The following is a 13,064-nucleotide window of genomic DNA, read 5'->3' as shown; positions in this document are numbered from 1 at the left end:
GTTGGTGCCGACGTGGATAACAATATCTCTATACTCTCTACAATCGGCAGTTTTAGCCAACGTCATCTTCAGATTAGCCTTAACGTCGGTAGCCCTGCCCCCTGGTAAACAGTGTATGATCGCTGGATGATTCGTTTTAAGTCTAATACTGCGGGTAATGGAGTTGCCAATGACTAGAGTTTTCAATTTGTCAGAGCTAATGGTGAGAGGCTTCGGTGTCTCAGACACCGTACCGGGAGGAGTAGAGACAAGAGAAGGCTCGGCCTCTGACTCTGCCTCGCTGCTTAATGGGGAAAACCGGTTGGAAGTTTCTGTCGGCTGAATGAGCGACACCGGGTGAGCATTCCTACAGCATTTCCCTCCAGAAAACGTGAGAAAGTTGTCCGGCTGTGGGGACCGTGTGAGGGGATTTATACTAACGTTACTATCTGTACTTACTGGTGGCACAGACGCTGTTTCATCCTTTCCTACACTGAAATGACCCTTTCCTAACGATTGTGTCTGAAGCTGGGCTTGTAGCACAGCTATCCCTGCCGTAAGGCGATCGTTCTCCTGTATATTATGAGTACAGCGACTGCAATTAGAAGGCATCATGTTAATGTTACTACTTAGCTTCGGCTGTTGGAGGTCCTGACGAACCACGTCCAGATATAGCATCATGTTAATGTTACGACTTATCTTCGGCTGTTGGAGGTCCTGATGAACCATGTCCAGATAAAGCATCATGTTAATGTCACTACTGGTTGGCTGGTGGAGGTCCTGTAGAACCACGTCCAGATAAAGCATCATGTTAATGTTACTACTGGTTGGCTGGTGGAGGTCCTGATGAACCACGTCCAGATAAAGCATCATGTTAATGTTACTACTGGTTGGCTGGTGGAGGTCCTGACGAACCATGTCCAGATGTAGCATCATGTTAATGTTACTACTGGTCGGCTGGTGGAGGTCCTGATGAACCACGTCCAGATATAGCATCATGTTAATGTTACTACTGGTTGGCTGGTGGAGGTCCTGACGAACCACGTCCAGATAAAGCATCATGTTAATGTTACTACTGGTTGGCTGGTGGAGGTCCTGACGAACCACGTCCAGATAAAGCATCATGTTAATGTTACTACTGGTTGGCTGGTGGAGGTCCTGACGAACCACGTCCAGATAAAGCATCATGTTAATGTTACTACTGGTTGGCTGGTGGAGGTCCTGACGAACCACGTCCAGATAAAGCATCATGTTAATGTTACTACTTAGCTTCGGCTGTTGGAGGTCCTGACGAACCATGTCCAGATAAAGCGTCCGGAGTGAAAAAGTTGAGGAAAAAAACAAAAATATAAACGGTAATTAAAAAGTAAAAACCGTAAAGTTGTCAGGTAGCAAAAGTAAGGTTGTATGTAAACTTCCGACGTCAACTGTATGTTTGTGGGTGTAGATATGGTTGTCCTTGTTTGATAGAGCCATTTGGATGTTTTTCAGCTATGTTCCGATCTGTGGATTCATTGTCTCACGTCAGAATTAGACTTTCATCCATGTTTCTCCAATGTCAAATTTCAAAGTTGTTGCAAGTTTAAGTTTAGGCATTAACTCAGAATTTAAGGTTAGGCTTAAGTTAAGGCATGAACTAGAAACACTTAAAGGTAAGGAATAAGGTTTGGGATAGGCTGAAAACAAAAATCTCAAAACAACTTTCAATCATTGGATTTTAACTTGCAACCTTTGGATTCAGAGGCAGATGCTAACACCCATCCACCATCTGTGTCCACGGTGTCAGAGACCTACTTGAAGGTAACAGCTCTCACTGTACTTTGCTCCATTCACCTTTCCCTCGATCCTGACTAATCTCCCAGTCCCTGCCGCTAAAAAACATCCCCACAGCATGATGCCGCCACCACCATGCTTCACCGCATGGATAGTGCCAGGTTTCCTCCAGACGTGACGCTTGGAATTCAGGCCAAAGAGTTCAATCTTGATTTCATCTGAGATTCCTTTGGCTGCTTTCTGGCAAACTCCAAGCAGGCTGTCATGTGCCTTTTAACGGAGAAGTGGCTTCCGTCTGGCCACTCTACCATAAAGGCCTGATTGGTGGAGTGATGCAGAGATGGTTGTCCCCTTGATTCAGACTCCTTGACTTTTTCCAAATTTTGTTAGGTTAATTTTAGAATAAGGCTGTAATGTAACAAAATGTGGAAAAAGTCAAGGGGTCTGAATATTTTCCGAATGCACTGCACTTAAGGGTGTTTGGCCACCACAAGCTGTCAGAATAGCTTCAATGCTCCTTGGCATACATTCTAATTGTGGACCTAAACCATGCCAGGAAAATGCACCCCATACCATGACATTATTTGTAGCCCTCATTTACTCAAGTGTTTCCTTGAGTATATATACAGCTTGTTGCATTGTGGCCATAGACACATAATCCATAGAAGGGTTTGGAATCTCTTACCCTGGCAATTAGACTGTTAAACTAATAAGTACACTAGCAATGGACGCCAGTCCTGACTTGGGAACGGCCATCTATGGACTGTACACTGAACAAAAATATAACCTGCCTGCCCTGACCCTGACTGCCGTCCGGTACTGCTGCTCCACCTCTGCTTAACTGACACCTGCCTGCCCTGACCCTGACTGCCGTCCGGTACTGCTGCTCCACCTCTGCTTAACTGACACCTGCCTGCCCTGACCCTGACTGCTGTCCGGTACTGCTGCTCCACCTCTGCTTAACTGACACCTGCGTGCCCTGACCCTGACTGCCGTCCGGTACTGCTGCTCCACCTCTGCTTAACTGACACCTGCCTGCCTTGACTTGTCTATTGCCTGCCCCTGTTTGGATTATTAAGCCATAGTTAATTCAACATGGTCTGCATCTGTGTCTTCCCTTCATATCTGATATCCTTCATATCTGATATCCTTCATATCTGATATCCTTGATATCTGATATCCCGCCAAAATCCAGCAACTTCTCACAGCCTTTGAAAAGGAGTGGAACCACAATCCACAGTCCACAGGCCACAGTCAACAGCCTGATCCACTCTATGGGAAGGAGATGTGTCGCGCTGCAAAGGTGCATATCTGTATCCCCAGTCATGTGAAATCCATAGATTAGAGCCTATTTTATTTATTCCAGTTGACTGATTTCCTTCTATGAACTGTAACTCAATAAAGTCTGAAATTGTTGCATGTTGCGTTTATATTTTTGTTCAGTATATTTCTATGGCTGGTTGCAACTGTCTGTTTGCCTTTTGCAGATTTCAAAATACAATGCTGGAAAAATGTAGTTTGGAAAGCAAATGTCTACTGCTGAAAAGAGAAGACTAATCTGTATGTTAAAACAATACAAAAAATTTAAAAGAAATCTACTCCAAATTTCTAGCTGACAGCAGCACTGTTTTTCAAAGTCGCTCATCTTGAGATGGACTATTGCCACAGCAAGCACAATGGCCATCACTGTGGGTAGTCTATGGCTTCATCTCCATCATTAGGTGAGTCAGTGTGCATCATTTATTTTAGATTTTTTTAAACCCTGGGCCTATGATTTCTTAATCCGGCCCTGTTCACAGGCTGAACTAGAACCAATAATTATAAAAACACAAATCAAATAATGATTTAATGTTTCCTTTAGACAAAAAAAAAACGTTTTTGAATTGTTTGATTTCAGATTCAAATCAAATAAACGAGGAACGACCCTTTATTATTTTCTTTACTTGTCATGCAATAAAAATATGAATTGGCCAAAAAATCCACAGACCTCTGTGTCCTCATATGTAGTTAAGGCTAAGCTCCTATACGCTATAGTCGATGCTACACAATTTCACACAGTCAACTCTGTCCAATACAACTTTAACTCATTACCTTGACTCGTTCTCTGTCCAATCTAACGTGACCCTGCTGTAAATCAAGCAGACAGATGATCAACACCAATCATCTGCTAGGGATGTTAGATCTAATATGGACCACGGCACAATGGACTTCATCGGGTTAACGAAGGAGACAACTAAATATTTTGGACATTCCTCGCAAACAATATTTTCCCTGCACATTGGCTGTTGTTGCATCGAGTGCTGTATCACTTCGAAGAATCTAAAATATATTTTGATTTAACACTTTTTGGGTTCCTACATGATTCCATATGTGATCTCATAGTTTTGATGTCTTCACTATTATACAATGTAGAAGATAGTAAAAAATAAAGAAAAACCCTGGATTAGTAGGTGTCCAAACTTCTGAATGGTACTGTCCATTTTGGATTTGTGTGCCCATGAAAACTATATTCACACCGTAACATAAGGAAACACTAAATGTTAAGTAAGCCTAGTCACAGTGCATTTCCAAACTCTCCATACAAAGAACTGTCAGAGCAACATCCAGGATTCTTACCGGGATCAAGTTCAATGTCTCATTTAACTGATAAATGCTTAATATATGATAGAACAACAAACACTCGGCAATAAATGCAATAAATGTAGTGTTTTATGTCACATGATATTGAACAAATTTGTCAAGACACCAACCATGAAAAAGGGTTAAACAGAGTTGGTTAAATTAACTCTGGAATTTTATTGAATGTTCCTTATATCAATTACTAGTTATCAACAGCTGTATCTGAGAGTTGTCCACCGCAGGAAATCATCACTGGTACTGTAGTTTATATTGACCCTTAGGTGATGTCAGAGGTGTTACTGTGTTTCCAGGCGTTATACCTATCGCTAGTGCGGACATTGCCATTCGATACACAGAGAAGCTTTAGTAGAAATCTCATGCATCCGGTGGACAAGGTTGAACATAGGAATGTGTGTTGTAATACACAGTACACCTCCATTAGGATGATATCCATCCTTATTCTTTCATTTAATGATGTTCAATGTGTCATTATTTCTATATAGTCTACACTTTCTCCTTCTGAACTTCTAGCACCGGTAGGATGGGTGTGGCTTTGTGACAATGACCACAAGAAAAGCCACTAAGCGATTTGATGCAGTTACACCTCTGACATTGCCTGAACAAAGACAATGATTTTCTATAGAGTTCTGATTTAATCTAGGATCTCATTTTTGTTCAGTTACCTTGGGGTGGACAAATTAACATAAGGCTTTACACAAGGCTAAGAGTTTTAATACAAAGCCAATGAACCACACATCTCAGTTGGCTCTAATCAGTAAACACAAACGTTCCCAACATTGGGAAGCTTAATGTTCAAATGGAGACAACATTTTTCATTTCCAGATAATGTTAGCAGGACAACATTCCATGACTGACTTATGTTGGAACGCCATCCATCCTATTTTTCCTTCAGGAATTTTCGCTCATTTGGGAGTACATCTTCTCCTTTTATAATCTTATCCAGAATCGTAAACTCTCCCTTCATTTTCTTCAACTCTACGATCCGATCCTCGAAGCCTGGTTTGCGTTCGTCCTCCTCTGTGCGAATGATTATCTCAATGTACTCCACAGTGGAGAGAGAGCTTGGTTTCAGGGCAACATCATTAAGTCTCTTGAGACAGTCAGAAGACTTCTTGATCGAATTCATCAGTGCGTCCTTGATCATCTGAAACTCATCCTCAAGCTTATCCAGCATCTCCTTGGTTTTCATAGACTTGCCCCACGCCTTCATGAAGTTGTCCTTCAGTTCTTGAATAGTCTTTTTCTCAGTCTTTGTTTCGTAAGTCAACAAGACTTGTTCCCTTATGTGGTTACTGGAAGAGCATTTTCCTGGACATATGGTACAGTTGCCATCATCATCCATCACGGCACAACTGTTGATGTCATCCTCATTTGGAAGAAAACAGCAGGTGTGACATGTTACATTACATACCATGCAGTTTGTTGCAAAGTCCTGGGATAATCTGCTTCTCTTGACCTGTAGCACATTTATCTCAGTCTCAAAATGTTGGTTCTGTTTCATGTTCTCATCCTCGTTCTCCAGACACTGTTTGAAGCTTTTGATCTCACTTAGCTTTGACAGACCTGCTGTGATCTGAGGGGTCAGGCGTGTCATGGTCTTCTCCAGAAGCTCACGTTCTTCCAGAACTTTCTTTGTCAGGGTCACATCTTTACTCTCAATGCTTTCCAGTGCTTGGAAAAATTTCTTCATCTCCTTGAAAGTTGACCTCCATTGCTCTGGACACTGGGCCTTATGATCATCATCAGAATCATCCTCTTCAGAGCTGCTCTCCGCCTCCTTTAAGAACAGAAATGAACTGTTGAACTTGAAATGGGTTGGTAGCCCCTTCTTGTCTTTCTTACAGGGCAGATTTATAGCGTTGATGGCCTCTAGTACCGGTATGTGCTTCCCATCAACAAATGTCACAAGCATCAGGATGTTTTCAGCAACATCCTTTCCAAAGATGGACAGGATGGAATCAAAGATGTATCTCTGGGAAGGACTGAGACGAACAAGTGGTGCCTGCACAACAAAGCAGACAGCATCAATGTGATCAATCCCTAAAGGGTTACACAAGAAATCCTTCAACATCTGGATGAGCAATTTATCATGAGCCATTCCTCTGGTGTCTCCGAACCCTGGTGTGTCAATGACAGTCAGAGAATAAGGAATCTGATAGCCTGGCTGGTTGTAGAGCTCATATGATGTCACAACCACAGTCTGGCTCTCAGCCTGGGACCTGTTGGTCACCTCATGGATGAGCTTAAAGCGGTAACAATCTTCCCACTTTACCCCAAGAATGTAGTTTATCATGGTATTGACCAGAGTTGTTTTTCCTGCACCTGTGGCCCCCAGAAGCAATATCACCTTGTTATTCCCTTGCTCAACTTTCCTCCCAAATGTGTACCGGTCAAAACTGTCACTTACACCAAACTTCTGTTCCAGATTCAGCCAGTGGATTGAGGGTTTGCCCTTTTCCACCTTCTGGGATTTTGTGAGGAATTCCTGACTTTTTGCTCCTGTTGATTTGCTTGTCTTCGGTTGGGCATCAGAGACCCTAAGGGTAGTCAGCACAGTCTCAGGACTGGGTAGACTATTCCCTGTTTCGCCACAGTTAGCATAGACTCTGATGCTGTATGCAGTGTCAGCCTCTAGTCCTTCCAGTGTACTCTCTCTAGTGGTGGCTTTGATGGTGTGCCACATCTGATTGTCTATAGCCTTTACACTCTTTCTGTATTCTACCACATAACCAATGACTTCAACATCATCTCCCGCCTTGGTAGGAATGTCCCAGTTCACTCTGATACTTCCCGATTCTATCCTCTTCTCTGCAGGTGGTCCAGGGGGGCTACATGGGCGGGTCCTGACGTATTCTGTCCAGTCACTGGAGAGGCTCACACCAGGTCTACACACTGCCTTGCAGCTAAAGCGGTACTTTTTGTAAGGGTCCAAACGACTGATGGTGACCTGGTTAGTTGTAGCATCAGATTTGACCTCGGTCCACTCAGAGTCAGCCTGCTCAGCCTGGTACAAAACCTGGTACGACGCCACAGAGGTAACACCAAGGTTGGGAGGGTTGACTTGCAAGTGGACACAGTCATGCCCCAGACTCTTGATGTTGGGAACACCTGGCTTTGATGGCAGCTCAAACTGTGGAGTCAAAAGTGTCCCTCTTTCATAGAGATAGATGGAGGATGCGGTGAGGAGTTTGTTTGGAATTGATGCAATACAGAATGCAAGATTTTCTCTGCCTTTGTTAGACTCTTTGAAGTCTAGGAACAGATTTATGGTTTGTCTGGTTAGGGTCGTTACCTCCCCTGAGCGAAACCACCTTTCTGCCGTAGTCTTCCCGGCTGCGTTGGGGTTGTAAGGTATCAGTGAAAAATCACTCTTAGATTCTTCCAGCAAGTAGTTCTCCAGGACTACCAGATACTCTTCTTTCTCCTTCAAAAAGGATAATGCAAAACACACTACATAATCATTAGCTTTATCAAGCACTAATCCATCCAATTCACTGCTTGAATACACAACTTGTACCTCTTTCATTATGTCAAGGTAAGAGCTGACAACATTCATCTCTCTCTCTCTGTCGTCCAGGTACGTGATCATGAGGTCATTCTGGAATGGAGAACGTTCTTTGCTGTTGAGAATTTTTATCAGCTCTTCCTCCTCCATTCCTCCTCCTCTTATGTTGGGAAGAACCTTGCAGAGACCTTTCTGGAACACCAGCTTGTACTCTGAGCACAAGTCCCTGAACTTGTTGAGCTTGGCTTTGAGTTCAGGGAACTTGATAGCCATGTCTTCCTTCACCATGTCCTGGCATTGTACATCCGTATTGTCCAGTCCGTCTAAGATTCGCTGTACGCGACACACCTGGCTAACACTGATCTGCCTGACTAGCTGGGCAGCTGCAGAGTCCAGGTTCTTGAGAGGATAGAGCCAGACGGTCATGGGCACGGCATGTTCTCCGTTATTCCCAAGCAGACGTGGCAGGCCAGCATACACCTTGATGGCATCTCCAAATGTGACAGGGTTGTTTTCTAGTGCCAAATCACCATGGAAGGTGCAGTTGAATTTATTGGTCTCTCTCTGCTCTTCCTCACTCATCTTCAAATTTCCCTGCCCTTCTATTGACATGAGAGGGATCTTTTTTATTGTAGCCTGCAGGTTTCCATGGATGTCCTGGTGGTTTTCTCCTGAGGAAACCTCTTGGTCAAAAACGAAGAAGGCCTGGGCTCCGTAGAGCAGGCCAGTCACCACATGGGTTGCAGAGCCCTCTTGTAAGACATTACAGTGTTTCACATTTCCTGCTCCCAGGTGGTCCATGGTCAACTGCTCGAAGCGAGTGGTGTTACGGTACTGCAGAGAAACCCTAGACTGATGCTTTGAGGTCTTTTTGTCATGTAGGAATTCAGCAGAACCCTTCACACTGACTAAGCCACCAAGAAAACTGGCCTCAAGAGATGCAGACACATTCAAAGCTTCTGACTTGGCTTCACTTGAGTCTGAAGCAATGATTTTGAAGTCGGTGTTCGGTTGTGGACGGACATTGATGTGTTTCTGCAGCATCTCAGAATCCCAGAGAGTGATACCTGCAGTTTAAAGAGAATGACCAAAGAACGTTATTGTGAAAATTATAATCCATCGTGTACATGTGTAAATATTTATATATGTAAACATGGTTTCATTCAAATAACTAATTAAAGGTACATATTGAACTCAAAGTAAATATTCTAGGTGTCAACCCATAGTTAGAAAACCTACACCTCCTACCCTCAGAAGTAAAGAATGCTCTGTAGCACCATTTGAACCAGTCTGGAAATGGGTTCTATCTGGAGCTTCTTTCAGGTCAAATAGAACATATGTTCCAAATAAAGAGTGCCATTTGGAACAGGAAAAGTTATCTAGAACATTCCCCTACAGGGACACATGGTGCCACATACAATCATTAATAAAGTGCCATCTTTGCCATTGACAGCATTACTACAATATGAACACTTCAAAACCAACTTGCATGCCATCACCCTTTTGTCCCAAGTGCGTCCTCTAGCTTTTCTTACTCTGTGGTGACCATAAAGATGCACCAGAAATATCATCTCTCTCTGCAATGACCGCTTCTGTGACAGTATCATAGAGGACTTTAGTGCCCAAAAGCCTGTTTTAGCATGGGCAACTCCATTCAGGACTTTCACCATTTGAAGTACTCAACTGGGAGAGACTTCCTTTAGGTTAAAGAAGGATTATAAAATTAAATCTGGGTCCCAAGGAGGGCTCAGACAGAATATAATCACTGCCACCTGGTGAGGTTAGCATAGGGCTAGCAGATGCCATGTTATCTGATGGGACCAGCTACAATTTAGCGAACCTGTGGCCCCCAGAAGCAATATCACCTTGTTATTCCCTTGCTCAACTTTCTTCCCAAATCTGTACTGGTTAAAACTGTCACTTACAACCAACTTCTGTTCCAGAATCAGACAGTGGATTGAGGGGTTGCCCTTTTCCAACATCTGAGATGTTTTGAGGAATTCCTGACTTTTTGCTCCTGTTGATTTTCTCATCTTCGGTTGGGCATCAGAGACCCTAAGGGTAGTCAGCACAGTCTCAGGACTGGGTAGACTCTTCCCTGTTTCGCCACAGTTAGCATAGACTCTGATGCTGCCCCAATGTCCTTCCAGTGTACTCTCTCTAGTGGTGGTTTTGATGGGTGCCACATCTGATTGTCTATAGCCTTTACACTCTTTCTGTATTCTAACATAACCAAACTTCAACATCATCTCCCGCCTTGGTAGGAATGTCCCAGTTCACTCTGATACATCTATCCTCTTCTCTGCAGGTGGTCCAGGGGGCTACATGTTACAGGGTAGACGTATTCTGTCCAGTCACTGGAGAGGCTCACACCAGGTGTAAAGCCTAAAGGTTGGGTGATTTGACCTGTGTAGTAGCATCAGATTTGATCCACTGTCAGCCTGCTCAGCCTGGTACAAAACCTGTACGACTGTTCGGGAGGGTTGACTTCCAAGTGGACACAGTCATGCTCAGACTCTTGATAGTGGGAATACCTGGCTTTGATGGCAGCTCATACTGTGGACTCAAAAGTGTTCCTCTTTCATAGACATGGATGGAGGACGCAGTGAGGTGTTTGTTTGGAATTGATGCAATGCAGAATGCAAGATTTCCTCTGCCTTCGTTTGACTCTTTGAAGTCTAGGAACAGTTTTATGGTTTGCCTGGTTAGGGTCGTTACCTCCCCCGAGCGAAACCACTTTTCTGCTGCAGACTTCTCGGCTGCGTTGGGGTTGTAAGGTCGTTACCCTAACCAGGCGGACCAGCTACAATTTAGCGTTCTGTCACATGCAAGTAAATCAACCATTTTAATTTGCTGAGACGCATTTTGAGCTGAGAAACGGTTTAAATGTAAATGGCTGCTTCTGTTCACAAATATGGCCCCAATGTCTTCTACTTCTATGAGTGTATTAGCAGTTTGTAAATAAACTGTAAAGGTGCAGACCACCACCTACTGTGTGGAGTGTTACAGTATAGTCTGAACAGGTATAAAGCCAAGGTTGGTGATTTACTGACATCTGCAGTTATGGAATGTCTGTTCAGAAGTGCAATTCATTGGCTGACCCCTCCTGCTGATTCTTCCTTAATCCATAGAAACTACTTTAAAATGGTGAAAGCCCTCAATGGTGTTCCCCGTGCTGGAACAGTGTGCCCTCTATCCAACTCAATGGTGGAAACATTGTCAATGAATTTAAGATGATGCATATTGATTACCTCCAAACCAACGAGGAATAGTTTCCTGTACCTGGAATGAGGACATCTCTACGACAGTCATACAGCATCCCCAGCTGGAAGGGTCGGCCCAGAGCGGCTAGCTCGATGGTCTCCGAGTTAGACATGACTCAGTGTTCTGAAAACATATCAGTACTGGGGTTACTTCAGCAGCCCCGGTATTAGACCCTTTCAACAGATCATTTGGCTGTTTTTTGCTCATTGCCCAGGCAATGCAGCGTGTGTAAAAAAAATCACTGATATACAGTATGTTATGGAAACATTTGAGTCACTCACATCTTTGTCCACCAGTCTTGTTGTTCTTTCTGAACAGGAAGAGGTCTCTGGAGCCCTGACGGTTGGTGCTCTTATTTCTTTGGATAAAACCCTTGAACTGCAGAAACACAAAGACACTGTATATGTTGATGACTGGCAGACATAATACAGTCTTAATTAAAACAATCCACATAAAGATTTGACTGAAGTAATGCACCAAGGGTAAAAAAAAAATAAAAAAATAGGAGACATGTTACAATTGTGATTAGAAAAGTTTTCACTCTGGAATCGTTCTTCAGCAAAACGGCAGCCACACCTCTGTTCTTTGCATTCAGCTTAGCTTTTGGATGAGGCTGGTAACCCTCTAGAAGGGCTGTCAGTCAGCGCTCTAGATGATATTCACAGGATAGTTTTTAAAATGTATTTTGAAGCTATATATGGTTTACTTTGTAAACAATGGAGAAATAAAACCGTATATCATTGTCATCATTTATGCAACTACAAGCCACGCTAACATCATTGGGAGTTTCTAGAATTTGAAGACATTGGGTGCTCAGCTCCCCCCAAAAAATGGAATTTCAACAGCTAAACGCAGGAATTTGGTGCACTTTGAGATGAACATTGAGAGATGAGATATTCGAGTTAACTTGTACTTTTCCCCCTGCCACAGCAGACACTGCCAGTACTCAATTATAGTAGCTACTGTAGGTCTCTAGCCTGGAAAACTATTTTTCTAGTTTATTTAGCAAATGTCTTACTTTTTTAAACTCTGCATTGTTGGTTAAGGGCTCGTAAGTAAGCATTTCGCGGTAAGATCTACACCCGTTGTATTCAGCGCATATGACAAATACAGTTTGATATGATTCGATTTTTGATCTACAGTGTATTGCCAAAAACCCCTCAACAACTTCAAACAGACAGACTTGCCCAACGAGCCAAACTGATTAAAGGATCCCACAGTATCCAAACACACGCAGTGGTAGTAATTAGAATACATACAGCAGCTTTAGGTAATAGGCAGAGGGCTGAGCTGTCACGACTTCCGCCGAAGTCGGTCCCTCTCCTTGTTTGGCGGTCGACGTCACCGGCTTTCTAGTCACCATCGAACCATGTTTCATTTTCGTTTTGTTTTGTCTGTATTACACACACCTGGTTTCAATCCCCATATCATGTTCCTTATTTAACCCTCTGGCATACCTTTCTGTTCTGTCCATGATTGTTGGTGTCTTAGTGTCACAGGTCGGCTCATAGCCTGCGGCAAAAATTAGGGGACACGAACAACAGGTATAGGCCAATCAAAAAGGTTCTTTATTATAAACCAAACTATTAACTGTAAACAGAAAAAGGAAGGAGGTGTGAAAGTATCATAATGTAAGGTGTATGGAAAGTGCAGGGATGCATGAATCTGTGTGTGTGTGAATGACTGAGTGAAAACTAAGTAAAACTACAAAGGAACAAACAAAACAGGATCATACCTGGAGGAGCAGAGAGAGAATTGATGATTACTTGATGAGAGACTCCGAATTGATGATTACTTATGTGCTGCCAGCTGTGGATAGCTAGCTACACTGCATGTGCTTTCTTCCTGTCCTACAGTTACAAATAACACCGTTCAGATTATGAAATAGCAGCCTACCTTTTGG

The 13,064-nt window shown here is 43.2% G+C and overlaps 1 protein-coding gene across 1 annotated transcript; it reads right to left on the bottom strand.

The window, feature by feature from the left end:
- Positions 1–4,509: 4,509 nt before the first annotated feature.
- LOC112229065 lies at positions 4,510–12,498 on the bottom strand. Its single transcript, XM_024394964.2, has 4 exons — positions 12,421–12,498; positions 11,443–11,539; positions 11,180–11,284; positions 4,510–8,964 (listed from the first exon to the last, which is right to left on the bottom strand). The coding sequence occupies exons 3-4, from the start codon at positions 11,271–11,273 to the stop codon at positions 5,270–5,272; spliced, it is 3,789 nt and encodes a 1,262-aa protein (XP_024250732.2). The 5' UTR covers positions 11,274–11,284; positions 11,443–11,539; positions 12,421–12,498; the 3' UTR covers positions 4,510–5,269.
- Positions 12,499–13,064: the final 566 nt, after the last annotated feature.

This window comes from Oncorhynchus tshawytscha, linkage group LG30 (genome assembly GCF_018296145.1).
Source record: "Oncorhynchus tshawytscha isolate Ot180627B linkage group LG30, Otsh_v2.0, whole genome shotgun sequence".
Lineage (NCBI taxonomy): Eukaryota > Metazoa > Chordata > Actinopteri > Salmoniformes > Salmonidae > Oncorhynchus > Oncorhynchus tshawytscha.
The sequence above is the reverse complement of the archived record's forward strand: the minus strand, read 5'-3'. Positions and strand labels throughout refer to the sequence as shown.

What these genes read in the sequence shown, in the direction of transcription:
- LOC112229065 (XM_024394964.2), bottom strand. Translation starts at nt 11,273, where the DNA reads ATGTCTAACTCGGAGACCATCGAGCTAGCCGCTCTGGGCCGACCCTTC. An exon ending in TAGAGATGTCCTCATTCCAG is followed by an intron (nt 8,965 to 11,179) that starts GTACAGGAAACT and finishes TTTAAACTGCAG; the next exon opens with GTATCACTCTCTGGGATTCT.